General features: G+C 57.4%; 1 protein-coding gene across 1 annotated transcript; it reads right to left on the bottom strand.

The window, feature by feature from the left end:
• Positions 1–547: 547 nt before the first annotated feature.
• On the bottom strand, positions 548–27,816 carry PPL (periplakin). The gene is made up of 22 exons (XM_063414468.1): positions 27,629–27,816; positions 18,044–18,143; positions 17,279–17,433; positions 16,686–16,806; positions 16,034–16,159; positions 15,690–15,731; positions 15,413–15,574; positions 14,879–14,986; positions 14,305–14,400; positions 13,053–13,175; positions 12,060–12,206; positions 11,216–11,367; positions 10,609–10,706; positions 10,204–10,361; positions 9,132–9,310; positions 8,891–9,029; positions 7,374–7,567; positions 6,888–7,038; positions 6,518–6,601; positions 5,829–5,945; positions 5,116–5,208; positions 548–4,094 (listed from the first exon to the last, which is right to left on the bottom strand). The coding sequence occupies exons 1-22, from the start codon at positions 27,688–27,690 to the stop codon at positions 1,410–1,412; spliced, it is 5,292 nt and encodes a 1,763-aa protein (XP_063270538.1). The 5' UTR covers positions 27,691–27,816; the 3' UTR covers positions 548–1,409.

The following is a 27,816-nucleotide window of genomic DNA, read 5'->3' as shown; positions in this document are numbered from 1 at the left end:
TATGTGGTGAGTGGATGGCAGCTGTGTTACAGCTGTTGCAGGAGTAGGAATGTTTCTTCTCATTCCTTGTGCTCCTGCTGTTGCTTGAAGTTGGCCTCTGCTGGAAGGGATATGTGGGGCCCAGACCCCGGAGCGCCGGTGTGATCCTCCCCGATCCCTTTATTCACAAAGGTAAAATACTGGTGTTGATCCCCAGAGCCAGAAGGGATAAGCAGGGAATGCATATGACTGCTTTTGTGGACATCAGAGCTCCCCAGGGTTTGGGTACTAGCTGAAATTTGGGGAAAAGGAAGTGAACGGGCTCTGGTACCATCCCAGTGTAATCCACTGTTCTGCACCTGCAGTCAGTCCCATGCTTCAGTGCACTTCACTCCCATCTAATGCTACTAATTAGTCCCAGCTCCAATGCTGCTCCAGCAATTTCCCCCTTGGAAAAGAGCCAGAACTAAAATGAATAATCTTAGTGTTTTAATTTTGACTCCTAAATGGCAACTTCTTGTATAGGAGAAGATCAGGAGGCTGCCATAATTAATAAAGACCAAACACCTTCTGATTGGAACCACTGCATTTTTATTTTGTACTATAAATAGAACTCCCCTCTATTCCCCATTCCCTTACACAAGTAAATGAAACATGTAGCTGCATGTAACTCCATCCAGGAAAATAACAGCAATAACAGCTTTTAACCACGAGGGAAGGAGCTGTCTGTGGGAGGCCCTCTGCATTGGGTTCCCTTGCATGCTGTGCACAACCCCTTGTGTCTGGTGGTTCTGCCATCTCTTCATGTCCTTTTCCTTGACCTCTGGGGTGTGTGAATGCTCCTGGATCAATGGCTGGTGCCATCAAAGTACACCTTCACTCTTCCCCAGTAGCAGCACAGGCACAGAGGTGAACAAATGGTGGTGGTGGGTCTTGACGTGGTGACTCTGGACTGAAACCTTGGCTTCCAGAGCTGGTTTTCTCAGAGGACGAGCCCATCATTGAGTCAGTTGTCCACGGCGGGACTGTCTGGCTTATCAACATGCAGCTGATGTAACCAGCTCCTGCTGGTCACCTCGGAGTCACCTGGACCTTCAGTCTCTCTCCTGACATGGCATTGTACATGACTATGTGAGCAGGAGCTGAGGGAACTGCAGGTTCTACTGAGTCTTTGGACTTGAGGCACTCCACTGTCCTAAGGCTTTCTCTTGGTTTCTTGGGTAGGCAGGGAGGAAGAGGGGGAGAAGGTTTGGCAGATGTTTCCACTACTGGTGGTGTTTTCTGCAGTGTGTGACAGCAAGCGGAGTGGCTGCGTAGCATGGCTGGGGCAGAGGCTGTAGCAGTTTGGAAGACGCGAAGGAGGGCGAGGCTTTGCAGTGATCTGGATGTCTGCAAGGTGCTGCAGCTCAGACTGGCTGCTCTTGAAGTTTCTAAAGTGGAGCGAGCGCTGTGTAATTGCTTCCAGACACCAAGACCGCCAGCTCCTGGATAGACATCTCCTTGTTGAGGTAACTGTCGTACTGGGCCGCGGTGAGCCTCCCACTCTTCAGCGCGTCCTCGATGGAGAACTCCCTGCCAGACTTCCTGTCGAGGATCACAGATGATTCCCCGTTGGGACCCTTTATTGAGATCTCCTCCCAGTCACATTCCTGGCTCTTCAGTTTGACAAACAGGCTCCATTCGATGAGGCCAAACACGTGAGCTTCCTCTGGAGACATCTCTTTTCCTGTGTCGGGGTCGATGACCACGATGGAGCGCCTCAGGTGGTTCTCTCTTTGCTCCCTCTTGATAGCCACTGTCTTCAGGCGATTCTGGAGTTGCTCAATCTCTGCATCTTTTTCTCTGGATAATTGCTTCAGATCCTCTAACTCTCTTTCCAAAGCTTGGAATCTGGAGTCCAGGTTTATTCCACTGTCCACATGGGTCATGTTTCTCAAATCCTGAGCTTCTGTTGCGGTCAGTTCAATCTCTGATTGCAGTCTCCTTGTTTCCATCAGCAGGTTCTGTTTCTCGAGGTGGAGCTTGTGGTTTTCCTCCCTTAACAAGTCTAGCTCCTTTGATGATTTGGAGTTGTTGAACTCCACCTCGGACAGCCTGGTTTCCAGGCGGTTGATATCTGCATCCAGCTCCCTCTTGCGCCTACTTTCTTCCTCCAGGTTGCTCTTCAGCTTTTGAATCTCGTACTCCGTGTCTCCTTTGTCCACTTGGACACTCTCTGAAAAGACCACTTTCTCCTTGACCTCCATCTTCTCCAAAGAAAGGAGCTTCTTTCTCAGGGCTTCTAGTTCAGTTTGCAGCACTTGTCTGCGGTGCTTCTCTTCTTCTAACTCCAGCTTGAGGAGGGAGTGCTCCTTCTCCTGCTGGGGATCTTGCTGAAGGATCACTTTCTGTTTCACAGTCACTCGTTCTGTCGTTTCTCTTTCCTGTTCTTCCAGCTCGTTCAGGCGGATCCTGAGCCTCTGCACCTCCAGCTCGGCCTCCCTGCGGGCCTGCCTCTCCTTCTCCAGCTCCTCGAGCTGCCGCTCCAGCTCGGAGCGTCTCCTCTGCAGCTTGCGCAGCTCCTCACGGAGGCCGTCGATCTGCTTCAGCTCACTCTCGATGCTCTGGGAGAAGGAGTTCACCTCTGCTTTCAAGGCAGGATCCTGCTCATACTTCACTACTTCCTGCTGGACCACTTTCTCCTTCACCTGGGAAAGTTCTTCCTCCTTCTGTCTTACTTTTTCTTCTTGGAGAAGCCGTTCCCTCTCCAGGTCAATGTGCTTCATTTGTTCGTCTGCCAGCTGCACTCGCAGTGACTCTACCTCCTCTCTAGTCTTGGGGTCTTCCCGAAACTGGAGGATTTCTTGGACAACTTCCTTCATTTGCACTTGAGGTTTAGTGTCTTTCAAAGCTTGTATCTCTTGTTTCAGCTGGTAGATCTCCAGGTCAGCTCTTTCGATAGCTCCGGTCCTCTCTATGATTTCCTCCCGGAGTCGCTGTAGCTCCTTTTCAGTTTCTGGATCATTCTTGTACTTAATGACCTCCTTAATGACTTCTTTGACTTCTACCAGCGGCCCTCTGTTCTTCAGTGCAGCCAGTTCGTTCTGGCAGCTCTTCAGCTGTTCGTCCCCACCACGGTACCTCCTCTCCTGCTCTACCAGCTCCAAGCGAAGGTTCGCAACTTCATTCTCAGCCTTGGGGTCTGGGCGCACAATCTCACGCACTTTTTCCTGAACAACCACCTTGGAGTTCTCCTCCTCCAGCAGCTGGATCTTCCTGAGCAGCTCAGCCTTTTCCCGCTCGTTGGAACGGCCCTTGGACTTCTCATCTTCGTACTGGCGCCGGAGCTCGTTCACCTCCCTCTCAATGACCAAATCTTTCTCCACCTTCAGCACCTCCTTGACGGTGATTTTGCCCTCGGCGATGGCCCGTTCCTTCTCCAGACGCTTGAGCTTCTCCTGGAGGAAGCTGAGCTCTTCCTCGTGCTTCTGCCGAAGGGCGCTCTCCCTCTCCTTGGTCTCCTGCAACATCCGGAATTCCATCTCCAGCTGGGGATCATTCTGCAGCTTCAGCACCTCCTTCTCCGTGACCTTTTCCTGCTCCTTGTTCTTCTCGCTGGACAGCACAGCAATTTGTTGGCGTAAGAGGATGACTTCACTCTCCCTGGTCCCTTCCTGCCTCCTGAGCTCTTCCAGTTCCTCTTTGAGCTTCAGGATTTCAGCAGCTTGAGCCTTATCTTGTTCAATCCTCAGCACCTCTTTCACTATGTACTCCTGCCCTCCTTCCCTCTTCTCGTGCTCCAGAACACGCAGCCGGATTTTAAGAGCCTCCAGCTCATCCTGGAGCACCTGGTTCTTGCGCTGCTCCTCTGCCAGGTTTTGCTGCAGTCTGTGGAAGCTCTCCTCCAGCTGGGGGTCAGGCACCTTCTTCACCAGTTCTTTCTTCACCACAGTTTCTTGGGGCTTCTGGTTTTGCAGGTGGACAATGTTGTTCTGAATGGCTTCAATCTCTGCCTCGAGCTGTTGCCGACGCTGAGTCTCATCCTCAAGCTCTTTCTTCAGCTTCCAGACTTCTTCCACAGGTCTGACAGACTTTTTGGTTTGGGCAAAGTCTTGTGTCACTTGAATATCTGGCTGCTGTTGTTGGCAAAAGGATCAAAAAAAAAATTAGTCAAAAAAATCCAGTTAATCACACTTTTAGTGTTTATCATCACAGAATAACAGAATCATTTAGGTTGGAAAAAACCTCCAAGATCGACTCCAACCTATGACTGATCCCCACCTTGTCACCCAGCCCAGAGCAGAGAATGCCACATCCAGTCATTCCTTGGACACCCCCAGGAATGGTGGAACACATCCACTACCACCCTGGGCAGCCCCTGCCAAGGCCTGACCACCCTTTCTGTGAAGAAATTTCTCCTGATGTCCAACCTGGACCTTCCCTGGCACAGCTTGAGGCCTTTTCTCCTTTTCCTGTCCCAGTTCCCTGGGAGCAGAGCCCGACCCACCCCCGGCTGTCCCCTCCTGTCAGGAGCTGTGCAGAGCCAGAAGGGCCCCCCTGAGCCTCCTTTTCTCCAGGCTGAGCCCCCTTCCAGCTCCCTCAGCTGCTCCTGGTGTTCCAGCCCCTTCCCCAGCTCTGTTCCCTTCCCTGACATGCTCCAGCCCCTCAATGTCCTTCTGGACACAGAACTCAAGGTGCCTCAGCACAGAGGGACAATCGCTGCCCTGGTCCTGCTGGGCACACTGTTCCTGACCCAGGCCAGGATATCGGTGCCTCCAACAAAGCAACAGGAGGGAGTTGAGCTATGGCAAACTCTGAGCAGGGAGCATTTGCAAAGGGACCTCTCAGTGAGTTCCCAGCCTGAGAAATCCTTTCTGCAATGCCTGCTGCTGTCAGAACAAAGCTTTGAGCCACAAGGGACATTAATTCTGCCACAGAATGGCAAAAAGAATTAAAAATTATTTGGAGCTTCCTAGGATGAGTGGGAAATGGGACTGTCCAATTTAAGTGTCTGCTGATTAACGATTCAGGGGGACCAGCTAGACTTGTTCCCAAGTGCAGCCTGTATTGGCAGAGCCCCACACGTGCCATTGACACGTGTCCTTGTGTCCAACACTTGTGTCCCTTTAGCATCACCTTGCTCCTGTGATCACTCACCTGCCGCAGGAGGCTCTGGGCAAATTCCAGGTTCTGCAGCCTCTGCTTGTTCACAGCGTTCACTTCCGTGTATTTGGCTGCCAGAACAGCTTCCTGCAGAGCAAAAACGTGTTGGGAAGAGCTTGAGAAGGCCAGAAGCAACAAGCCCTAAGGAGGAACCTCTGGGTGCTCCTCTGGAACCTACAGCCATGAACTGCTGGGTTTTGGGAGAGGATTCTCATGCACAGACACACTCATGGTCATACTGTGATTTTTCTACTCAAACAAAAACAGGTGCAGCAAGAACCAGGTGAGGAAGCTGAGGAAGAACCAGGTGGACACTTCTGCCTGCCTCTATAGGCAGGATGAGTTTGAGGCAGGTAGCAAACAGATCCTGCATAAATAAGTAGCTTGTGGCCTCATCTCACTGTAAGTATTTCTATCTTTGGTGGTGAAATCTCTCTGAAAGTCTAGAGAAGGGAAAAACTTCCAGGTTTTTGGCTTTTCTCCTCCTTTTTCCCTTCCAAAAGTGTTAAATACAGCATATTCCCTCCCTCATTCTGGCCAGCCCAGTTCAAAAAAATGATGAAAAATCCCTTCCTCCCGATTCCTTGCCCTTCCCCGTGGTCTCCTGTGGGACCAAGGTCCCCACAGTAAATGTAGGTGTTTGCAAACTCCCAGTGGTCCCGTGAGCTGCCCTCTGCTTTAGCTCTCCTCTGGCCACCCCCCCTTACCTCCTCCTTCACTTTGGCAGCTGGGGACTGCAGCCTGGGCTTCTTGCTGCTGTAGCCATTCCGGCCGTTCTCCAGGTCCAGGATGGACCGCAGCTTTTCCGCTTCCAACTCGTAGTCCTGTGAGAGGACATTCCCAGGAGAGATGTGAAATTACTGGGCCCCCTTCACACACAGGCTCCTCCTAAGCTGCCCTGGCCTTAACAACTTCAACCCTTGACCCGTTTTTTGGAAGGGAAGGACACAAAATCCCACCCTCTGCTCTGGAGCCAGGGTGGGAGAGCTGAGGGTGCTCACCTGGAGAGGAGAAGGCTCCACGGAGAGCTCAGAGCCCCTTCCAGGGCCTAAAGGGGCTCCAGGAGAGCTGGAGAGGGACTGGGGACAAGGGATGGAGGGACAGCACACAGGGAACGGCTTTCCACTGCCAGAGTGCAGGGATGGATGGGACACTGGGAAGGAATTGTTCCCTGAGAGGGTGGGCAGGCCCTGGCACAGGGTACCCAGAGCAGCTGTGGCTGCCCCTGGATCCCTGGAAGTGTCCAAGGCCAGGCTGGACAGGGCTTGGATCAACCTGGGATGGTGGGAGGTGTCCCTGCCCATGGCAGGGGATGGAATGGGATGGGCTTTAGGGTCTCTTCTAACCCACAAACTCCGTTTCTCTGTTCTCTCACTGGCAGAATTTCAGTCCTTACCTTCACTGCCTGCTGGTACTGCTGAGCTGTGACAGAGACCTTCTGCACCTCCTGTTCCTTGCTTGCAATGTCACTGAGCAGTGCCTGGGAGCACAGAGATACAGGTCAGAAGGAACACAACATCCAAATGCATCCTTCAGCCTTTCTGGGGGTTACCATTATAATCACAGCCCTGAGAACTCCAGCCTCCTTGAGTAGCCCTGCTTTGTGTAAACAAGACACGGGAAGACAGCGGGACCTTAGAGCACAAGAATAAATCTAATAAATAGTTCTATTTTTCTATTTGATGTTCAGGAACCATCTAAGTCTGTTTCTTTTAGTTCTGTTCCCTCGCTTCTCCCTGTGGAGCCCGGGGTGCTCTGGGAATTACCACTTGGCTCTTCAGCTTCATCTCCACTTGCTGGATGTTGTCAGTCTCCTGGGGCTCGTAGCTGGGGATGTTGCACAGGAACTGGTTCACCTTGTCGTAGTTGGTACGGTAGTTGGAGTAGGCACTTTTTGCTTTCTGCAGGGTCTGCGTTCTGTGGGGGGAATCAGCTCAGCTTCAGCCCTGTCACATTTCCTGTGCCCGCTGCAGACACCTCTTAACCCAACCCGCTCCCCCTGCTCCCTAAAGACTGAATGGATTCGAGCCAGAGTTGTTCTCTTGGCACCTCTGTTGCAAGAGAGCTTAATCATTGTTTTCCCAGCTCTACCCAGCCAGCACGAGCCAGCAACCTCTCCCTCTTCCTCCTCAGACCTCCCTGGGAGCCCTTCTGCAACTCGTCCTTCCCAGGACGGTGTTGTGCCTCCTCCAATTCCAGAGTGGTTCCAACCCCACAGCCAATATCCTGTCTCTCTTGCCCTGGAGCCTCACCTGTGCTCGATCTGCTTGCTGAGGTTGTTGAAGCGCTGGTTGAGCTTGTACAGCTCTGCCTCCTGGCGCTCGATGTCGGGGCAGTGCTCCTGGAACTTGCTGGCCAGGGCGTTGGAGCACGTCTTGGTCCTCTGCAGGTTCTGCTCGGCTTCGCTGAGCAGGAACTTCTTGGACTGGAGCTCGGTGCCCATGGCCTGTGGGAAAAATCAGGAGAGGGGATTCCCTGGGGTTTCACACAAGCCAAGCTCTTGTCCCTGTTGTCACCCGCATCAACTCCAGCAACTGCACTGGTGCTGCAGGGCTGAGCTGCAGCAGTGCCACCAGTTGTGGAAAAAAACAAGTTCAAGGTGACCACCTGGTAAACCTAACAGGGAGAAAAGCTACCTCTTACTCCCTCCTCAACCTGCTGACCTTTAAAAGTAACCATACAATGTGCAAAATAGCTGCTGCTCCTCATGCAAGGCTTTGATCCTGTTCTTGCCAGTGCAGCAACTGTGGAAGGAGCAGTGAAACCTTTTCCATGTTAGTCTGAACTTGGGATTTCATGGAAAAGCTGAAGGAACATAGAAAAATCTGGCATAGCCAATTCTTGTTCTTTCTGTAGCAGAAGAATTGCCACTCTGGGTAGTTTTTCCAAGCAATAACTGTTCTCAAAGCCTTGCCAGGCTCATCTTTCCAGTATCATGTGTTGCTTTTCCCAGAGCTTTTTATCCTTCACTTCTCTAAGAATCACAGAAGGTTTTAGTTTGGAAAAAGCTTAAAGCTCATCTCATTCCAGCCCTGCCATGGGCAGGGACACCTCCCACTGTCCCAGGCTGCTCCAAGCCCTGTCCACACTGGCCTTGGACACTGCCAGGGATCCAGGGGTAGCCACAGCTGCTCTGGGCACCCTGTGCCAGAGCCTTACCACCCTCACAGAGCGGAATTTCTTACTAATATCTAATTTAAATATTTTCTCTTTTAGTTTAAAACTACTCCTCTTGTCCTGTCAGTATCTGCCTGCGTAAATAGTCTCTCTCCCTCTTTTTTTATAAGCCTCCTTTAGGTACTGGAGGAGGCTCTGAGCTCTCCCTAGAGCCTTCTCCAGGTGAACACCCCCAGCTCTCCCAGCCTGGCTCCAGAGCAGAGGGGCTCCAGCCCTCAGAGTATTTTCTCTGGCCCTGCTCCAATAGGCACATGTCTTTCTTGTGCTGAGGACTCCAGACCTGGACACAAGACCCTGTCAGAGGGTCTCACAAGGGCAGAGTAGAGACAGAATCAGTCTGCATCAGTCCTTTTGTCAAATCACAAGACTTCAAGTGGCATTTGATTTGATTTGATTTGATTTGATTTGAGGATGGGAGGTGTTTGTGTCTGAAGCAGGTGGGGATCACTGCAGTCAAGGTGAGCTCTCACCCACAGCTGAGGGAGGCCCTTCTGTCTCCAACAGATCCAAGCTTGTGAGTTGAGCAGGAGTCATCACAGCTTTTGGAAAGTGGCTTTGCGTGTGCAGCATGTGAACAGGGCAGGAAACTCACCAGCAGCTCTTCCTTCTTCCTGTCTACCACCCTCAAGTCCTCCGGCACGGTGTCATCTATGACCAGCTTGTTCTCATAGGTTGACAGCAGGTCTCGGCCTTGCTGGAGGCTCCTCTCCAGGTTTGTGGCCACCTCAACTCTGTGGGGGCGCGAGAGGAGGGTGTTTAAGTGTACCTGCCCCCTCCTCCTGCAGGGTGTCGCGTTAGGCCAGGCTCAGGCTGGGATTTAAGCCATGACTTACTTCTCCTGGGCAGCGCTGAGCAGCTGCACCACGCGCTCGTACTTCTTGTTGGTGTTGTCCACCTTGCTCCTCACCAGGGTGGCGCTGCCCGTGTTGGGCACGGACTCGATGAAGGCCTCGCACTCCTGGATCTTCCTCGTTTTCTCAGGCTCGATCCGACGGACCTCGTTGGTGATGTTCTGCAGGAGGAGCAAAGCCTTTAGAGCGCCTGAGCCAGGACCTGCTGGCTGAGAGGAGCCACACTTGGCTGTCCAGGGGGAGGAAGGAAGTCAGGGCTGAGGATTTGTGTTTGGTGGAAGCTCCTTTCAGCCCTGCAGGGCTCAGAAGGGTATTTTTGGCTGACTTTCTCTTGACCTGCCTCTCCTTAGCAAGGAAACTCCAGCTGGGGAGTGGCTCCCAGCAGCTCCAGCTCTGTCAGGGACATGCTGGATTCACCTGGGCCATTGGGCTCGATGGATGAACTCTTGCCTGGACATCCAAGAGCTGCAGGCAGTTGGGGCAATTTGCTCTCTCTTGTGGTGGCACCTGGATTTGGACACCGCCCTGGGCAAGTGATGTAACCAAGACCTGAACTTCCTCCTAAACCAAGGGAGGTTTGTGGCATGGAGCCTGGCTTAATTAGGGGTCTGAAATAGAGGAAAGGAGCTAGATGCTACTGGCACTGGAGCCTGGAGGAGCAGGTCCACAAGGAGAAACTGCCTCGGACCACAAGGGTTTTCTTTTTCCTCTCTGAGCTGGTAATAGTGGTGGCAAAGCTAACTGTGCTCAGATAATGGGCAGGACCAAACCCTGAGGGCTCTCCTCTCACCCTCACAGCCACCACCTGCAGCCAACACCTTTTTCCCATTCAGCTCAGCTGGGCCAGAAGCAGGGCAAAGACTTTGGGTTTCTGAGGCTGCTCATAGAGCTGCTCCCCATCTCTGCTGGAGGAAGCTGAGAGCATCACTCCACACCCCATTTCCAGGGCTCAGGAGGCACTTTTAAAGCAACCCTGGTTGTTGAGAACCACTCTGGAGACCCTTTGGGAGCAGGGTCCCTGTAGGGCACCACCCGTCAGCCCCACAGCCCCCACCTTGAGGTCCTTGGAGCGCTCGGTGCTGTCCTGCACTGCCCGGCTCTGCTCCAGCGGCGGGCGCAGGTTTGCTGTTATTGCTTTCTCCTGCTTGTCCAGGTCACTGTTGACTTTCTCCAGCCCTGCCAGGAGCTGGCGACCTCGAACTGAGGCAGCATCTGGAAACCAAGTGGAGACCAGATCAAAGCTGGGTGGAAGCTGGGTGTGGGCTCAGTCCCACTGGAGAATGCCAAACCCTCATCCTGCTGCACTCCCCAAGCCTGGCCTGCTGTGACCACAGCCAGGCTGCTCTGCCCCCCATCCTCCATCACTGTTGTCCCTTAGGAGATGGGAACATCCCCATAAGATGCTCCACCACCTAAGTTCAGGCCTTTTTGTGCCCCGGGCTGCCCTCCCGCCCCACACCTCCGATGCTGTCTGCCTTCAGCCCCTCATAGCGCTGCTGGAGGACATTCTTGCAGTTGATGGTCTTCTCCTTGACGGCCACGTAGTGCTTGGCAATTCTGCAAAACGGGACAGCAGGAGCTCAGTCAGACCCTCAGCCTCCCCATCACCCTGTCACCATCCCAGCGCTGCTCCAGGAAGGAGCTCCAGCTCCGGGGGGGTCGCGGGGGCTGCTCCCTCCAGGCAGCCATGAGGCAGGTGGGGGAGAAAGCACCTTCACTCCATGCTGGAGTAGAGCAGCGTCTTCCTAAGAACAGGGGAGAGGCAGCCAGGCAGGTACCTGCCTGCTGAGGGAAGGGCGGGCAGCTCCCCTGCCATGATGGACCCCAGAGCAGGGGGGGCCTGCATGGCTCTGAGCCACCCCCCTTCGCCAGGCGGGATCTTGTGGGCAGGAATCCCTTCGGGAGCCTGCCTGAGGCTGCGAGAGGGCAGGGCTTGGCTGTGGGAATTAGGGCAGGAGCCCGGGGGTGCCAGACGGGTTTGCAGTGCCGGTGGCAGGGCCTGGGGCCGGGGAAGGCAAAGGCCGGAGGGCAGCGGGGCGGCCCTGCCCGGGGCGGGGGGCACGTACTGCTCTGCCAGGGCGATCGCTTCTGGGTCGGGCGGGGGGATCATGAAGCAGACCCCGGGGGCACTGAGGGTGTCTCCTGCGCTGTCGGCCACTTCCCACAGGTCTCCGCTGTTCTTCTGCAGGGTGTAGTGGGCTCCGCGGCTGATCTGGCCCTGGGGGACAGGAACCGGTCACAGCAGCACGGCCGGAATCACCGCCCCTGCTCCGGACCGGCACAGCCCCGGCCCCTCTCCCGGCTGCTCCAGGAGCCTGCCCCTCGCCACAAACTCCTCCCTCCCCGCAGCCTGCGGGCACCAAGCCGTGCTCTTGCGACAGCCACGGCAAGCGAATTCCCACCCGGGCAGAGATGAGGAGGCGTTTCCAGGGCTGTGCTCTGCCCTTCCTTTTCGGAGGAGCCGGCAGCTGAGTTAGCTGGAGCTGCTGGCCCTGTCCCACGCCTGCCGCTCCCGCGGTGCTGCCGGCTCTGCTGTCCCATCCCTTGCCAGCTATCCAGCCCTCGGACTGACACGGTGCCGGTGGGGATGAGGGGATCGGGCTGGGAATGGCCGGTGGTGGGGGGGCGTTCCTTAGGTCAGGAACACGCCGGGACAGCAGCTCAGGGAGCGCGGGAATGCGACAGAGCCGCGCTCTCGCAATGTCCCGAGGGGGTGTGAGCGGCACCGAGGCTGCGCATCCCCCAGACCCGTCCGCTGCAAAACCTGCTCCTCCCGCCGGGGCGAGGGCGACCTTTGCCTTGCTCCCCTGCAGGAGCCACCACCACTGCCTGGAAAAGGCTGCTTCCTCCCCCAGTACCCCTGGCAGTGCCCCGGGGAGGCGGCCCCGCTCCGGGCCGGGGGTGCGGTACCTGCTCGCCCTCGTACTCGCAGAGCGCCTCCACGGGGACGGGCTGCGGCGGCGGCTGCCGGCGGTACCGCAGGGGCAGCACCTGCTGGCTGCGCTCCTGCAGCGACTTCACCACGGCCTCGTACTTCTCCAAGGCCTTCTCCTGGTCCTGGCACGGGGCAACAACAAGAACCAGTCAGAAACAGGGGGAGAACGAACTCCTGGCCTCTCGCAGCCGGGGAGGAGCTCATTCCCACGCCGGGACAGAGCCCGTGACTTCTCCTGAGCTGAAGGCACCTCCTGCAGCCCTGTGTTCCTGTTCCCAGCGCTCCCGCACTCTGCAGCCAGGCTGGGGACGGGGCTGTGCGCAGGGGTTGCGGTGCCAGGGGCAGTGCCAGTTCCCCGGTGCAGGGCCCACCCGCGTGGCTGTGTGTCCGTGGATAGCCCCGCTCCCAGCTCTGATTGCAGCCCCGTCTCAAGGCTCTCCAGCTGTTGCTCTATTTCTACACCGCAGGTGGAAATCCTGGGATGTTGAGTGGGATGGAGCACGCAGGAGGAGAGGGGACAGCCCTTGGGACACCTGCATCAGCTGGGCCTGCCACAGCATGCTTGGGTTTGGGCTTGGATTTAGGCTCAGGCTCAGGCTCAGGCTGAGCACAGCCCTTCCCAAGTGGGCGATCTCCAGCCCAGCTCACTGCAGCACAGCGAGTTCCACAACCTCCTCTAGCAGCAGGTCTAATTATGCTCCCACCCTTCAGGAGCGCTAACTCAATGAGAGAACAAATAAAAACCAGCCGAGTGAGCAATTACGTTGCTAAGGGAGAGGCAATCTCTAGCCAGGGGGGAAGGAAGAGCTGCGGGAAGGCCGGGCACGGGGAGGCAGCACATGGCCCTGCTGCTCCCCACGGAGAAAGCTGGGCCAGGTGCCCACACGGGCGGGATGCCCTGTGCCAGTGCCATGGGGACAGTGGCTCCTGCTGCTGCCACCCCTGCAGTCCTGCCTGCAGACACTCACATCCAGCTCCCGGAGGAGAGATTCCAGCTGGTATCTGTCCTTGAACTCCGGGCTGAATTTTTGGTCCAGGTCTGTATCCACCTTCTTCAAAAGCTCCTGAGCATCCTTAGCGTCCTTCTGAAACTGCAGAAAGGGAAAGTCTTGTGGGAGAGGATCCTGCTGAAACATGGAGCAGACCCTCCATGGTCTTCACACAGCCACTCTGAGCATCTGGACACCCAGAATACGTGGAGAAAGGCAAGGGACCACTGTTTCCCTTGCTCAGGACATCAGCTCGAAGGAAGCAACAACCAGGAGCAGCTTATTCTGTGCAGAGTGGTGAAGTCCCACCTTTCCCTGCCCTCACTTTTGTTTCACTGGGACAGCATCACCACGGTGTGTGGTGCCACCCCTGCCAGCGCCAGCAGAAGGGAGAGCCAAGCCCTTCCACACACAAACCATCCCCTGGGGCAGCTGTTCTGGCACATCCCCACAAAAGGAGCGCCTGGGCTGGGCAGCACAGCTGAGCTTTGGCAGGAGACTCATGGGGTGGTGAACACGCCCAGGCTGTGGGAGAGGAATCCAGCCCGACCTGCTCCCCTGCAGAGCCTCCCTGGCTGTCGGATTCCATTTATCCAGCAGACATCTGTCTGCCCAGCTCAGCTGGGACACCCAGCCCCTGTGCCGGGCTCCCCCGGGCAGCTCTGACTGTGGCAGCCGGGATTTCCTACATGGGCCTGTTCTGCTTCCCAGTGCAGCAGGCAAGCTCTCCCCGTGCTGCGTTTGGGGGTGAGGAACTCTGCTGGCCTGGAGACAAGGGAGGGAGGGAGGGAGGGAGGGAGGGAGGGAGGAAGGAAGGAAGGAAGGAAGGAAGGAAGGAAGGAAGGAAGGAAGGAAGGAAGGAAGGAAGGAAGGAAGGAAGGAAGGAAGGAAGGAAGGAAGGAAGGAAGGGAAGGGAGGAAGGGAGGGAGGGAGGGAGGGAGGAAGGAAGGAAGGAAGGAAGGAAGCTGACACTGACTGTGGCCCATGAAACTGCGTGCTGCAGCAGAAGCCTTCTACACATCATGCTTTGGCCACCTTTACCGCCTGAGCAATTATGACTTGTGTTCTATCAGCTCAAGGTGCTCTCCTAGCCTTAAAATCCTGGTTTTAGAGCACTCTATTTCTTCTACCCAATTTCCAGAAGAGCAGGAATTTTGTATTCTAGGATTTCCTGCAACCCAGCATCCGCTCTCCAGGCTCCAACAAGTCGCTGCCCCCAGGGATGTGGTACCTTGTGGAAGTCCTCCATGAACTTCAGGTGGCTCTCCTCACAGATCAGCAGGTTCAGGTACTCCTTCCAGTCGGCGTGCACGGCCTCGATGTGAGCCTGCAAAGCAGGGGTGGGAGGGGGACATCAGCGGGACCCCGTGGCAGGGGGATCCTGAACTGCCCACCAGCAAGTCCCAGCTGCATCCCCAGTGAGCAGCTCTTTGGCTGCCTCTGGAGCCACCCAGATGCTCTCAGGGGGAACCCAGGCTGGGATGATCCTGTGGGAACACAGGTTGTGTGCAGGTGGCAAATCCTTGTGTCCATCCTCCCACCAAACAGGAAAGGTTCCGCCATAATTTATCCTCTCTGGGTGGGCACAGGGTAATTGCCACAGGAATGAGGAAGATGGGAAGAGCTCCTCAAGTTTATCTTTCCTCCTCCTTTGGTGTTTACCTCTGCAAGTGAAGGAGGCTTTTTCCCCCTTGGCATCTCAGGAACTAAAGTCACGAGTGGTGTTGGCCCCACTCTGGAGAAGGGCTGGGCGAGTCGCCCATGCTCCAGGCTGGGTGGGAGCTGGGCCTGTCCCTGGTGCTCACCTCGATGGCGTTCTTCCCGGGGTGGTTCTGGGCCAGCAGCTGATCCCCATCAGCGTGCAGCTTATTGATGGCCTCCTCCTTCTCCTCCAGCTTCCTGTGGATGAAGTTCTGGATGGAGAGAGGTGAGATGTTGATCCCCAGGCAAAGGGAGGGCACCCTGCCTGCAGTCTGGGGCTGAGCAGCTCCACAAGACAAAGTGTGCTGCTCTCCCACTGCAGCTTTCACTTTTCCTTCCCTTGCAGATGCTGCTAAAGATGTGACTGTTGCCAAGCCAGCGCTGAGATAAAGGACAGGAAGGGTGAGGGAGGATGGGGACATCCCCATCACGTTATCTCTGGCAGAGGTAAGGATTAACCTCACTATCCCAACCCTGTGTTATCAGCTGGACATCTCAAAGCCCTTCATGATGGGCTGGGGGAGGCTGAGGCACAGGGGAAGGAACATTTCCAGCCCCCACGCAGCCCCCCTGGCCCCATGGCCAGCTCTCTCTGCCCCAGCGGCCAGAGCAGGGCCAGGCTGTGGGAGCGCACAGACCTCGTACTGGCGGCGCCGGCTGGGGTAGTCCAGGTTGTGGTCGCTCCAGTCGTAATGGGTCCTGTCCTTGGCCTGCTGATCCAGCCAGTAGAGCTTGTTGGTGCAGCGCTGCATGTAATCCTGCAGCGAGTTCAGGTCCTGCTGCCGCTGCTGGGAGCCGGCCTGCGAGGGGCACAGCGACAGCTCAGCCCAGAGCTCCCCTCTGTGGGTCCCCCAGGGTCCCCAACAAGGGACCCCTCCAGGAGGGTTCTTCCCCCAGGACCCCACAGGCTCTTACCAGCAGCTTCTGGTATTTGGCTTGGAAGTCACTCATGTTTTCCTGGAGGAGGAGCAAGGCGAGGGTTAGGAGCAATGTCTGGAGAGTGGCGGTCTGACGGGGGCTCGAGGGTGCAGAGGGATGTGGGTTTAAGATGGAAGGGAGTGTGATTTATGGGATTTGCCTCATTGTAAAGCCAGAGCCAGTGTGCAATGCTGGGCTCTCAGGTTGGGAGGGGATCTGGGCACCCACCCAAACCTGCTCTGGGCCGTAGCAGGTTGGATGAGGGGGGACACCCTCCCCTCACCCACGGCGCAGGGCAGGGCTGACCTGCAGGGCAGCAGGGACAGGGGCAGGCGTCTGACCTTGCTTCCTTCCTTGACGATGTGTGGCCCGATGGCCATGACCTCGTTGTGGAAGATGTTGTGCTCCTCTACTTGGCTGTTGACCAGCGGCAGGTCAGTCCCAAAGCCTTTGCTGCTCAGCGCGTCCTGTGGTGCACAGGAGCTGGGGTTAGCAATGGGGGAATGCAGGGAGGCTCCCAAGACCTGGGAAACTCCTCTTGGAGGTGGCCGTGGAGCTGGGCTTGGATGGTCTCTGGTGGCTGCAGTGTATGGATGCCCAGGGGCATTTCATGTGGGTGAAATCTGCTGTGCTGGAGGGCAGTCGTGGGAAAACCAGTCTGGGGGAGCTAACTTCTTCTCTGGCTGGGAGAGTGTAGGGAGTGGGATAAAAAAAAAAACCCCAACAAAAAGGGCTGTGGAGTAGAGCCTAAAGCAGGCAGTGACTGGGGATGCTGAGGCAGGACTGATGCCACCTCAAGCACTGACTCCTGGTGCCACAGCAGCCAGCCTTGTCCCATCACCTCTGCCCCTCCCCTGCCACCCAGCTGTTTGCTGCTCCCAGGATGGAGCTGCCCAGAAGTTTTCCAAGAGCCAGTTTCTCCACGGGGAGCTGCAGGAGGCCCTGCCCAGCTGGTGCTACTGGCCAGGCAGTGACACTGGTGGCCCCTGGTACCTGTTTCTCCTCGATCACTGTTGTCCAGTTGACCTGGGGCTCAATGTGCTGCAGGGGGAAGCTGTAGATCTGGTCGTGTTTCACACGCAGGTTTGCCACACGTTCCTTCAGCTGCCGGATGCTGCGGGAAGGGAAAGGTGAGGGTGGCATGCAGGATGTGGGCAAGAGCTGACATTAGCCCTGGTGGGTGTAGCTGATCCTCTCCCAGGGCCCCTGGATGGGCTGTCCATAGGGGAAAATGTCCCTATGGCTATAATGTCCTCAGGGGATGGCCCAGGAGAGCTGGCAGCAGCTGTGCTGTGCAGCAGCCGGGCAGGGAGAGGTTCCTGTGCTCTGCCCTCTGCCAGGGGCTGCTCCCGTGGCTGTGAGCTCAAGACAGGCTGGACCTGGGGCAGAGCGTGGGGCACAGTGGGCAGGTCCCACGCTGCCATCTCACACTCCTACCCAGGATGGTGTGGGTCACGCACCCTAATGGGAGTTGGGATGCAGAGGGGCCCGTGGTGACCCCCCCACTGCAGGCAGCAGCTGAGCAGAGCCCCTGGAGAGGCCTCCCCCTCGTCCAAGGGCTCTGGGGACGTGCCCCTGGCACTCACTCTTCAGTGATCATGTCCCCCTGGGGGTGCTTCATGTGCCGGGCCACGGCCGCATCCCCGTCCAGCACGTAGAGCAGCTTGTCGGACTCGGAGAGTTTCTGTGCTGTCAGCTCCTTGTACTGCGCCAGCTGGCACGCCTTGATCTTGTGCAGGTCCTGCACCGTGGGGACAGGAGAAAGGGTCACCTCTTGGTGCCCAAGAGGTCACCCCACCCCGCTCTCCCTCAGCACTGGAGAGGGGCAGGAGCTGTCTCCCATCCACCTGGGATGTATTTTCCTCTCTCCTCTCCTATCACAGGCTCATGGAATGGTTTGGGGTGGAAGTGACCTTAAAGGCCATCCAGATCCAGCTCCCTTGCCATGGCCAGGGACACCTTGCACTTGGTGAGGTTCCTCCAAGTCCCATCCAATCTCGCCTGCCGGGGAAGCCTGGGGAGCTGCATCACCTTGGGATGCATCCTTAGGGACCGGGAGGAAGGTCCAGGGCCCTTCTCCTCCACCCCAGCTCCCTGCACATCCCCACTCGGCACAGTGCTGCCCCCCTGGGTAGGGGGGAATTTTGGGGCTCTAGAACACCCTCCTACCCTCTTCCCACCCCAACAACCCTTAAATGCCCCTGACAGATCATCGCAATATCCAGGTGCCAGTGCAGGGCTGGGCAGCCACCCACACGTGCCACGGAGAGGAGGGAAGAGCCCGGGCAGTGCGGAGGGCTGGGGCAGGAGGCACAGGGCAGCCTGTGGGTGTGGGACCGTGCCCTGCTTACATTTTGCATTCGGGAGTCAGTCTCCACGATGTTTTTCTCCACCTGGTCAGCATTTTTCTGCAGGCGCTCGATGAGCTCGGTCAGCTCTTTGCTGGAGATGCTGGGGAGAGAACGGGGGCTCGTCACCCCCCAGAGCCGGGCACAGCTCCCGGGTGCCACGACCCCGGGGTGGCCGGGGGCCAGCAGAGCCTGCCAGGCCCTGCAGCTGTGTGTGACTCACTGCTGCCTTCCAACACTTTCCAAAATACTCAGCCAGTGAGCCAGGAGGGGGTGCGGGACGGGTGGAAATGGGAGTGATGCTTGAGCCTCCCTCGGCTGAGGAGCAAGAAAGAAAAGAGCTGTTTGCAGGGGCAGGGAGAGAGTCACAGAATATCCTCAGCTGGAAGGATCACCAGCTCCTGGCCCTGCACTGACACCCCAACAATCCCATCCTGTGCCTGAGAAGGGGGGTCCAGTGTGGAAACAGAGGAGCTGGAGCAGCAGGGAGGCCTGGAGCCCGTGCCCACAGTGCAGGTGGCCCCTTTGAGGCTGTTGCCTGTGCGCAGCCCCTGCCTGCAGCCCTGCTCTGCTCTCTGTGCCACGCTCAGGGCTTCCTTCTCTGCAAGGAGTTATTCACACTTTAAACCCAGGAAAGGGATGGGATCACACACGTTGCATCTCTTCCAGTGCTTTCTCCCGTGCTGGGCACTGGTTTTGCTCCGAGGGTGACACTGGCCAGGCTGGCAGGGTGCAGGGCCAGACCAGATATTCCCATCCAAGTGCAGGGACGGCAGAGCTGGAGCAGAGGCAGAACAACCCGTGACGCAGCCTCTGCATTGCTGGGGTTATTTTAAACATTTCATCTCATGCTGTCACTTTGGCTGCAAGGAGAGGCTGCAGCATGCCAGGGCCAGCTCCAGGGGCGTGTGCCAGGCACTGCCCGCAACTCTCCCACCCCTGACCAGGGGCAGGAGCAGGGTGTGCTCCCCAAATCCCTGCAGCTGGAGGGAGCTGGGGCTGCTGGCAGGGCTGGGGTGTCCCAGCTGTGCTGCTTTGCCATCTGGGCTTAAACCAACAGCTGGCTCAGTCCAGTCCCAACCACCTTAATATAAGCCTTAATGACCTCGTTATGTGTGGCAGAATTAATCTTTATATGGCACTTGGAAGTGTCAACTGCTGCTGGGGTAGCTGGAGAGGATGAGTGGGGCTGGCTGGGGGAGCACCAGCATCCCAGCAGTGCTGGCTCGTGGCACAGGGAGCTCCTGCATCCCCAGGTGCAATAATGGAATTGCAAAGGTTGGAAAACCCTCTAAGTACATTGAGTCCAACCATTCCCCCACCACTGACCCATGTCCCCAAGTGCCACATCTACACAGCTTTTAAATCCCTTCAGGAACAGTGACCCCACCACTGCCCTGGGCAGCTCTGCCACTGCCTGACCACCCCTTCCCTGAAGAAATTTTCCCAATATCCAACCTAAACCTCCCCTGGCACAACTTGAGGCTGTTTCCCCTTGTTCTGTCCCTGTTCCCTGGGAGCAGAGCCCGACCCACCCCAGGCTGTCCCCTCCTGTCAGGAGTTGTGCAGAGCCACAAGGGCCCTCCTGAGCCTCCTTTTCTCCAGGTTGAGCCCCTTTCCCAGCTCCTTCAACCTCTCCTGGTGCTCCAGCCCCTTCCCCAGCTCTGTTCCCTTCCCTGGACATGCTCCAGCCCCTCGGTGTTGTGAGGGCCCAGAACTGACCCCAGGATTGGCGCTGCAGCTCCCCCAGGACTCTGGTGCTGAGTGTCAGGACCTGTTCCTGCCTGCCCCGTGTGCTGTCACTTCACTGCAGCAGCACAAACCAAACCCCAGCTCTGGCCTTGTTCCTCCCTACCTCAAACCTGCCCCAGGCTGCAGGATCCTTGTGGCATCCAGCAGCTCCAGGAACGTTCACACTTCCCTGGGAAGTTCTGGTATGGGCATGGTTTACACTGATTTTTTTCTTTTTATAGAAGCTGCATCATCAGGTTGGTACTCAGAGGTTTGTGCCTGTCACTGTGCCTGTTGCCTGCCTGGCACCTCCTGCAGCAGCAGCAATGAACCCAGTGGGCACTCCTGGGCAGAGCAGGCAAGGAAGGGGTCGTTGGGAGCCGTGGTTGTGATAATTCCAAGGATGATTCTCATTCTGTGTTCAATATCCACAGCTGGAGGGTGCTGGGTGCACCGGGAGATGGAATGTGGGTGGCTGGGTCCTGCTCCAATGGTAGAAGCAGCTCCTCAAAATCCACTTTGGGGTTTGTTCCAACCTTCATTATCCCACAGAAACCAGGGCAAAAGTCAGGTGGAATCAGTGGTTTGGAGTGGGTGGCTGAAATGTGCTGCACGTGTTTGGGTGTCCTCGGGTGATGGTTGCTCAGGGCTGGCATCTCCTGCATCCTGGCAGAGCTTGTGGCCACCAAGGAGCCTTCCTCACCTGCCACCCATGAACTGGAGGCCACCTGAGCTCGGAGGGTGGGAGAGGTTCGTTATCCAGGTGGGAGCTTGGGATGCTTTGCTGTGAGGGCCGGGAGCTGGACGGGCACTGAGCTGGGGATGAGCTGGAAGCTCTTGCTGGCTCCTCTCCTTGTGCCCTGCCTTGGTCTCAGTGACTCCAGCAAGTCCAAGGATGGATCTTCAGGGTTTCAGTGGATCTCCAGCATGGATGGGAAAACCACCCTAAAGCCCAGAAGTCTGAGGTTTTTCTAGTTCTAGTTCTGACTGAAACCTCGAAATTGCAGGAAGGAAATAAACCCGAGCCAGGGATTTTTTGGGTCCATGGCTGTGGGTCAGGCTGCTGACCTGAGAGGCAGAGCTGAGCCTGGAGCCTCGGCCCAGCCTTTGTGCTGACTTTGCCTCAGCAAAGCTGATCTCAGGTGCTGGAAGCAGCGAGTGCAGCACCCCAGCCCTGGCCCTCTCCCTCAGGTACGGCTTTGCCGGGCCAGGCTGGGATGAGGATGTTGTGCCTGGGCAAGGATGAGCCCCTCGCCCCTTCTCCCTGCTCCTCTCTCAGGCTGGAGCCACAAGCTCTCCTCATCCCCATACCACCTGTGCCCTGCCAGCCCCTTCCCAAGCTGGGGGTGCTGCCCCTGGACACCCCTCCCCACCTCCTGCCCTCAATGACCCCGAGACCCCAGGGCCAGGGCAGAGCCACCCTCCAGCCCCGTGGCACCTGGGGACAGTGACATCTCCCTCACTGAGGACTGGGAGCAGGGGAGGGGCTGGGGGAGAGGGAGGGCAGAGAATGGCAATTCCCTGTGTTGGAGGGGATTGGTTTATGGGTGATCCAGAAACTGCTGCTTCCATGAGCAGTGGCTGGGTGACCATGGCAAAGAAAAGCAGCCTTGCTCAGAGCAAGCAAGGACATGCTGGGATGTGCTGTGGGCATGGCTCAGCACTCCTGACACACCAGAGAAGTTGTTTGCTCTCTCCACCTCTGTGGTTTATGTGAGAGTCACCAGCTGAGGCTGTGGGACAGGGAACTCTCATAAAAACTCCCATGGGAGCTGCACCTCAGAACTGCAGCGTCGGGGAGCTGCTCCTGTGCACCCCATCCTGCCCTGAGCTCTCTGTGTGCTCTGCTCATCCCACTGCTGCTGGAAGTGCAGGGATAACAAGTGTGCAGGAATAAACACAAAAATAAGAGAGAGTGGGAATCTCTCCTGTAAGATCTCTCATATTTGTGTATTTATTTCTCCATACTTGTCACTTTGGTGCCACTTCATGAACCAGCTTGGACATCACTGATGTGAGAACATCAGGCCTGTTAATTACCCCCCTGTCCCCTCCCCAGCTGGGTCTGTGTGGATAAACCAGAGGAGGAGCACAGTCCCTGCAAACAGCTGGATGTCACACAGGGAAAGCTGAAGCCTGGCTGAAATCTCCATGCCAGGGGATGGAGGAGTTTGGCTTCCCCGTGCCCTTCATCACCTGTGAAGGGGAAGATGCTGGGTTGCCAGGAAAAGGAGGAATGGTTTCCCACTACCAGAGAGCAGGGTTAAATGGGATATGGGGAAGGAATTCCTGGCTGTGAGGTGGGCAGGCCCTGGCACAGGGTGCCCAGAGCAGCTGTGGCTGCCCCTGGATCCCTGGAAGTGTCCAAGGCCAGGTTGGGACAGAGCTTGGAGAAGCCTGGGATGGTGGAAGGTGTCCCTGCCCATGGCAGGGGTGGGATGAGATGAGCTTGAAGCTTCCTTACAACGCAACCCTCTCCAGGATTCTGTGCAGGAGAAGCACAAATTGATGGACAAAGCAGTCAGGAAGCCTTGGCTGCCCCAGGAAAAGTGTGTGGATGGGGTTGATAGGATGTAGCTCTTTCAGGAAGCTGCTGGGAAGAGCCATGGATGCATCCAGGCTTTGGAGCAGAGCTGCTGGCAGGGTAAGACAAAGGGAAGCCAGGGCCAAAAAAACAGGCTGGGAGGATGGCTGGAGCATGGAGCAGAGTTGGGGAGGGAGAAGGGCAGGGTTTGGCCAGAGCCCAGCTGGGGTGGGCTGCACACACGACACTGAGCAGAGCCAGGAGCGAAGGTGCCCAGGGCACGGCCCCTGTGGGGCTGCAGCAGAGGGGGGAACTGCAGGGCTGTTCTGCTGGAATAGATAAGGCTTTGTTTGAGAGATGAAAAAAAAATAATCAAAGCCTGGAAAAACTGGCTTTGCCATTTCTGGAGAACTTTAACATTCTCTGGTCAGGAAGGAAAAAATGATTTCTCTCTCATGGAAAGCTGTGCTCAGCAGAAGAGGTGGTTTTTATCAGTGCCATTGCCTGGCTGGGGTGAAGGACCCCAGGGCATTCCCGTGGGGAATGGGAGTGGGTTTGGGGTTTCTCCCAGCTGGGGACCAGGAGGAAGCAGCACTTCATCCATGCACCTCAGTTCTGACCTCAAGACCTTGGCTTCAGAGGGGTTTGGGTATTTCTGAAGGGTTAGGATGGATTTTTAGGCTTCAGGTTTTTCTTTCTTCTGTTTTCTTAGGGTTTTGGTGATTTTTCTTAGTATATCAGTTGTAATTTGTTGGGGTATTTTTACTAAGAGATGTTCTCAACAAATATGATGATAATTATTGTAACATGAAAACTTTGCTGCTAAAACCTGCACTTTTTCCCCTCTGTTCCTTTTTCTTTCTCTCTTCTCATTAGCTTGCACCCTCACTGGTAAGAGCAGTTTTTGGAGCAAAACTCCCTGAGATCAGCTTCTGCAGGACATGCAAAGATTTGTGCTAGCTGGTAGGTGGTAAAAAATCCCTTTGATTTCTCAAGTTTCCCTTTTTGCAAACAAGGAGGCTGTTTCCTTAATCCCTCCAAGGGTGGATGTTCAGACATTCAGATGTTCCAAATTTTGACCTCTCCAGCTGACCTGTCCCTGGGAAGGCTCTGCTGGGAATTTGTCCCATGGGCCTGATCCTTGCTGGGAGGGTTATTGGGAAGGGCTCTGTCCTGCCCATGGTTGCTGCTCTCCTGTCAGGAAACCTTCCCATCCCAGAGGCTTCTCCTGGTGGGATGGCTTGGCCAGGCACAGGGGAGCTGGGTGAGGATGGGATCTGAGCATGGATCCCAGTCCTGCATCCCACCACTTGATGGACAACAGCACAGCAGGAGTGACCACCCACTGCTGCTCTCAATCCCAGCCCAGTTCAGTGTCCCTTTAGACAGATTTCATGAAAAACTCTCCCATGTCAGCCCTGCTCCTGGAGGCCAGACTTGAGGAGGGATTAAACTGAACGAATCCTCCAGAAGGCCACAGCACAGAGCTAAAAATGTCCTTAAAACTCCCCAAGCCACAGCTCCCACTTCATGAAATTCTCTCATGCTGCTTTTAATGACACTGGAGTGAAACTGTGGCAGGGCAGAGGGCACAAGGGCTGGGCTCTGGCTGCAGTAATTCAGGTTTGGGAGAGATAAGGATCTGGCTGAAAACTCAGAGCAGAGTTCTGTCAAGCTGCCCACGTCAGGGTGTAGCTGGACAGCAGAGTTGCTGTGCTCAGCCCAGCCTGTTCCAGTTGTATTTACCTTTCCTCGTAGGGCTGGTGATATTTTATTGTAATCTGCATGGAAATGAGAGCAGAAATAGGGCGGGCGATGGGAGGCTCGCTCCGCCCTCAGCACTGAGCAGCTCCTGACTCACCTGCTGTCTGGGCCTCCTGCTGACTCCAGCCCTTCCAAACAGCCTCTGGAAATGGGTGCCAGCCCTGCAGGCAGAGCTGTCCCAGTGCCTGCACCCCTCTTACCTGGGGAGTGTCGCTGCTGAGGGTCCCCAGGACTGGGAGCACTCCTGGCTGGATGCTCTCACCCCGAGGACCCCGAGGATGAGTAACTTCCCTGCTGGCAGGAGGGAGAGATTCAGCAGCAGCTGTGAGGGCTGAACTGGTTTTTATCATAAAATTATCAAATGGTTTGAATTAGATGGGCAGGGACAACTTCCACCATCCCAGGCTGCTCCAAGCCCTGTCCAGCCTGGCCTTGGACACTTCCAGGGATCCAGGGGCAGCCACAGCTGCTCTGGGAATCTGTGCCAGGGCCTCCCCTCCCTCACTGTTTTCTACCTGCCAAGCCTGGACTATCCAAAGAAGAAGCCAACCTCTGTTCTCTAAGCATGGCAGGTGTTTGAGGAATGTGATGTGGAAGGAGGCTGATGATTTTCCCCACACTGTGGCTCTGATCAAGGCTTGTGCCCTCCCTTCCAGGGACACACATCCATGTAACAACACAGGGGTCACGGCTGAACCCCCGGGGCCTGACCATACTCAGGGATGAGAGCAGAACAAAGCAACCAAGTCCATGAGACAAAAGAAATGTCACCATCATCCTCCAGGATCCCCATCCTCCATCTCCCCCAGGGAGATGCTCAGGGCTGGATGGGGATGGCTACTGAGCCTGGAGACCTCGAGCCCAGGCAGATCACGGAGCTGCAGCAGGTGTTCCTAAGGAGGGACTTGGACCCTGGTGCTGCTGCACGGGAGCTTGAGGGTCACTCTGGGGTTGGGACAAAGTGGCTGTCACACCCAGGGGACAAAGAGTTGTTCGTGGGGAAGCTGCAGCACCTGCCTTGCGTGCCAGTGCTGTTCACTGAGGTGTTCCCATCCTGGGCAGGCTTTGTCCCGAGGCTGAGGAAGCCACCAGGGCTCTCCTGGCTCCTTTCCAGGCTCTGCCCTGCTGCCGGGCGATGTTCCCCGGGCAGCCCCTGCCTCCCTCCGCGGAGCTCGTGGCCCTGGCTCCGGGACTGCCAGGACACGCTCCAGCGCCCCTCTCTCCTGCCAAACCGGTGCTGGGTTCCTGCCCCGTCCCTCGGTGCTTTGGAGGCTCCATCACGGGCAGCGCCCTGGCACCGAGCCCTGCCCAAGGTGCAGCCCCTGCGCAGCCTCGCAGGATGGGGCCGGGCTCGCAGTGTCGAAATCTCGGTCCCTGCTGACAGCGGGGGCGGGCGCTGATTTTAGGAGTGTTGCTCTGTTTTCCTGGCAGCAGAGCTGGGCGGGAGCCGCCCGGGAGGGAGCCTGGCAGCGCCGGGAGCAGGGGACGGGGCAGGAGCTCCTCGCTTCTTCGCAATCCTCCTCCAGCTAGTTGTTCAACCGGTCGGGCACCGGCTTCCCCATCTTGATGGTGGGGCTGTTTCCACACGGTGGGAGTGTTCCCTGGATTCACAGATGTTTGTAAACTCCGAGGCAGGAATTAACAAATTGGGGCTAATAAGCACAGCTCTCCCTGAGGTGTGCGCGGACAGCCGGGGCGCAGGGAGGGAGGGAGAGTGGCCCCGGGCACAGCCCTGCGCTGCTTCCTCAGCCACCAGCAGCCAGAAAAACAGAGGTTTCAGCCCGGCCCGCAGCCTCCGGAGGTGCTTTGGCACCTGCCCAGGGCCGCCGGGCTCCAGGCGGGGCGGCGGAGGGACGCTCCTTCCTTCCCGAGCCCATCCCCGGGCGGATGGCGAGGGCACGGGGTACCCCGGGCTGGCAGCACCCGGGCACAGCGGGCCACAGCCCCACGGTGGGCACCCCGCACAAGGCAGGTCTGCCTCCTCCTGCTTCACAGCACCCTGAAGCTCTCGCTGCCAGCCCGGGTGAGGGTTTCTCGCTTTCGAGCCGCCCACGAACTCCGCCGAAGCTCAGAAATTGGCATTGGCACCATCATTCACCCATGGGAACGCCGGGGCCGCCAGGGAGGTGCGGAGCCTCGGAGGGCTCCGTGCCACCCCCGTCTGCTCCTGCCCGCCCTCCCCGGGGCAGGTCCTGGCAGCGGAGCGTGCCCCGGGCTCTGGGAGCCTGGGCGGCCCTGCCGAGCCAGCCGGGCTGCCGGGGGAGCCCTCCCGGGGCTGGAGCCTCAGCCCCAGGAGAGGGAGCCCAGCAGGTCCCCAGTGGCAGGGCAGAGGCTCCCCCGGCGGGGAGCGCCCTCCCACCGCCCCAGCCCCGCTGCCCTGGGCAGGGAGCAGCCGGGGGCTCCCTGCTCGGGAAATGTCGGCGCCTTCTGGGCTGGCTGGTCCCTTTCTGGGTCCTCGAAGGCGCCTCAGCCCCTGCACCAGCGCCCCAGCTTCCTTCCCAAAGGAGGATTTTTGGGAGAGGGCGGCTTCTCCGAGTCCACCAGCCAGGGCTGGCGCCGATGGAGAGGACTGCAAGGGGATGAACAAGGGCTTGGACCATGAATCCTTGAATCACTGAGAATCCTCGAGCACTCCACATGCTCCAGAGCCCCTGCAGCTCCTCTGGGAAACACAGGACACGCTTCTGAATTAATCCCAACATCCACCTCTTTGGAAAAACATCCCGGTGCAGGCAGGGGCTGGGGACTATCCACCGTCCCTCCCAGAGAGACTGAGCCTTCCTGGGGAGGGATTTTTACACCTTTTCCCTTTCAGCAGTGACCTTTCACAGGGCACATTCTACAGGCTGCATTTTTTGGTTTTTTACCAACCACTACAACCGAAACGTGTCCCCACCCCATCAGAGTGAGCCGAGGAAACGACGATGGACCGAATCCTTGGTCCTGAGGGAACAGGGGAGAAGGTGGAGAACAACCAGACTATTTTTCCCTACGATCTAACTCAGCACACACCTGGGAAGTGAAGGAACCTGCTCGCTGGAGCTGCTGCCACTGCGATGGGAGGGGAAGCGGGAGAAGCACGCTCCGTGCCCACACCCGGCGCAGGAGATGTGCACCCAGCTCGGGGAGGAGCTGGCACGGGGGGCACGGGAGGAGCTGGCAGCGGGGCCGAACATCGGAGCTCCCACACGTCAGGGGCTTTAGCACCACTCAGAGGGTGCCCACACCTCGAGGATGTCACCCTTCAGGCTTCCTCACCTCGGGAATGCCCACTCCTCGGGGAGTGCCCACACTTAAGGGTGCCCACACCTCCGGGGGTACCCACTCCTCGGGAGGCGCCCACAGTTCGGGGTTCCACACCTCCGGGTTCTCACACTCGAGGTTGTCCACACCTCGGGGGATTCCCACTCCTGAGGGATTCCCGCTCCTCGGGAGGGTTCCCACCCCGGGGGGGGTCAGCTCTCCGAGCCCTGGCGCGGAGCGGGGGGGATGCTGCGGGACGGGATCCCCGCGATGGCGGCTCTGCTGGTCCCGGGAGGAGCGGGACTGCCCGCGGCCGGGTCACTCACCTCTTCTTCTGCACGGAGGGGCTGTATTTGCCTTTGTTGCGTTTCCTGAAGAGCGAGTGCATCGCGTCCCCGCACGGCGCCCGCCGCGCTCCTCCTGCCCGTCCCCGCCGCCGCCCGCAGCCTCTGCGCCGCCACCAGGCCGGGCCCCGCCGGGAGGCGGGACGGGGCAGCGCCGCCTCTGCCTCCTC

The sequence above is a fragment of the Prinia subflava genome, chromosome 17, assembly GCF_021018805.1.
Source record: "Prinia subflava isolate CZ2003 ecotype Zambia chromosome 17, Cam_Psub_1.2, whole genome shotgun sequence".
Classification (NCBI taxonomy): Eukaryota; Metazoa; Chordata; class Aves; order Passeriformes; family Cisticolidae; genus Prinia; species Prinia subflava.
The sequence above is the reverse complement of the archived record's forward strand: the minus strand, read 5'-3'. Positions and strand labels throughout refer to the sequence as shown.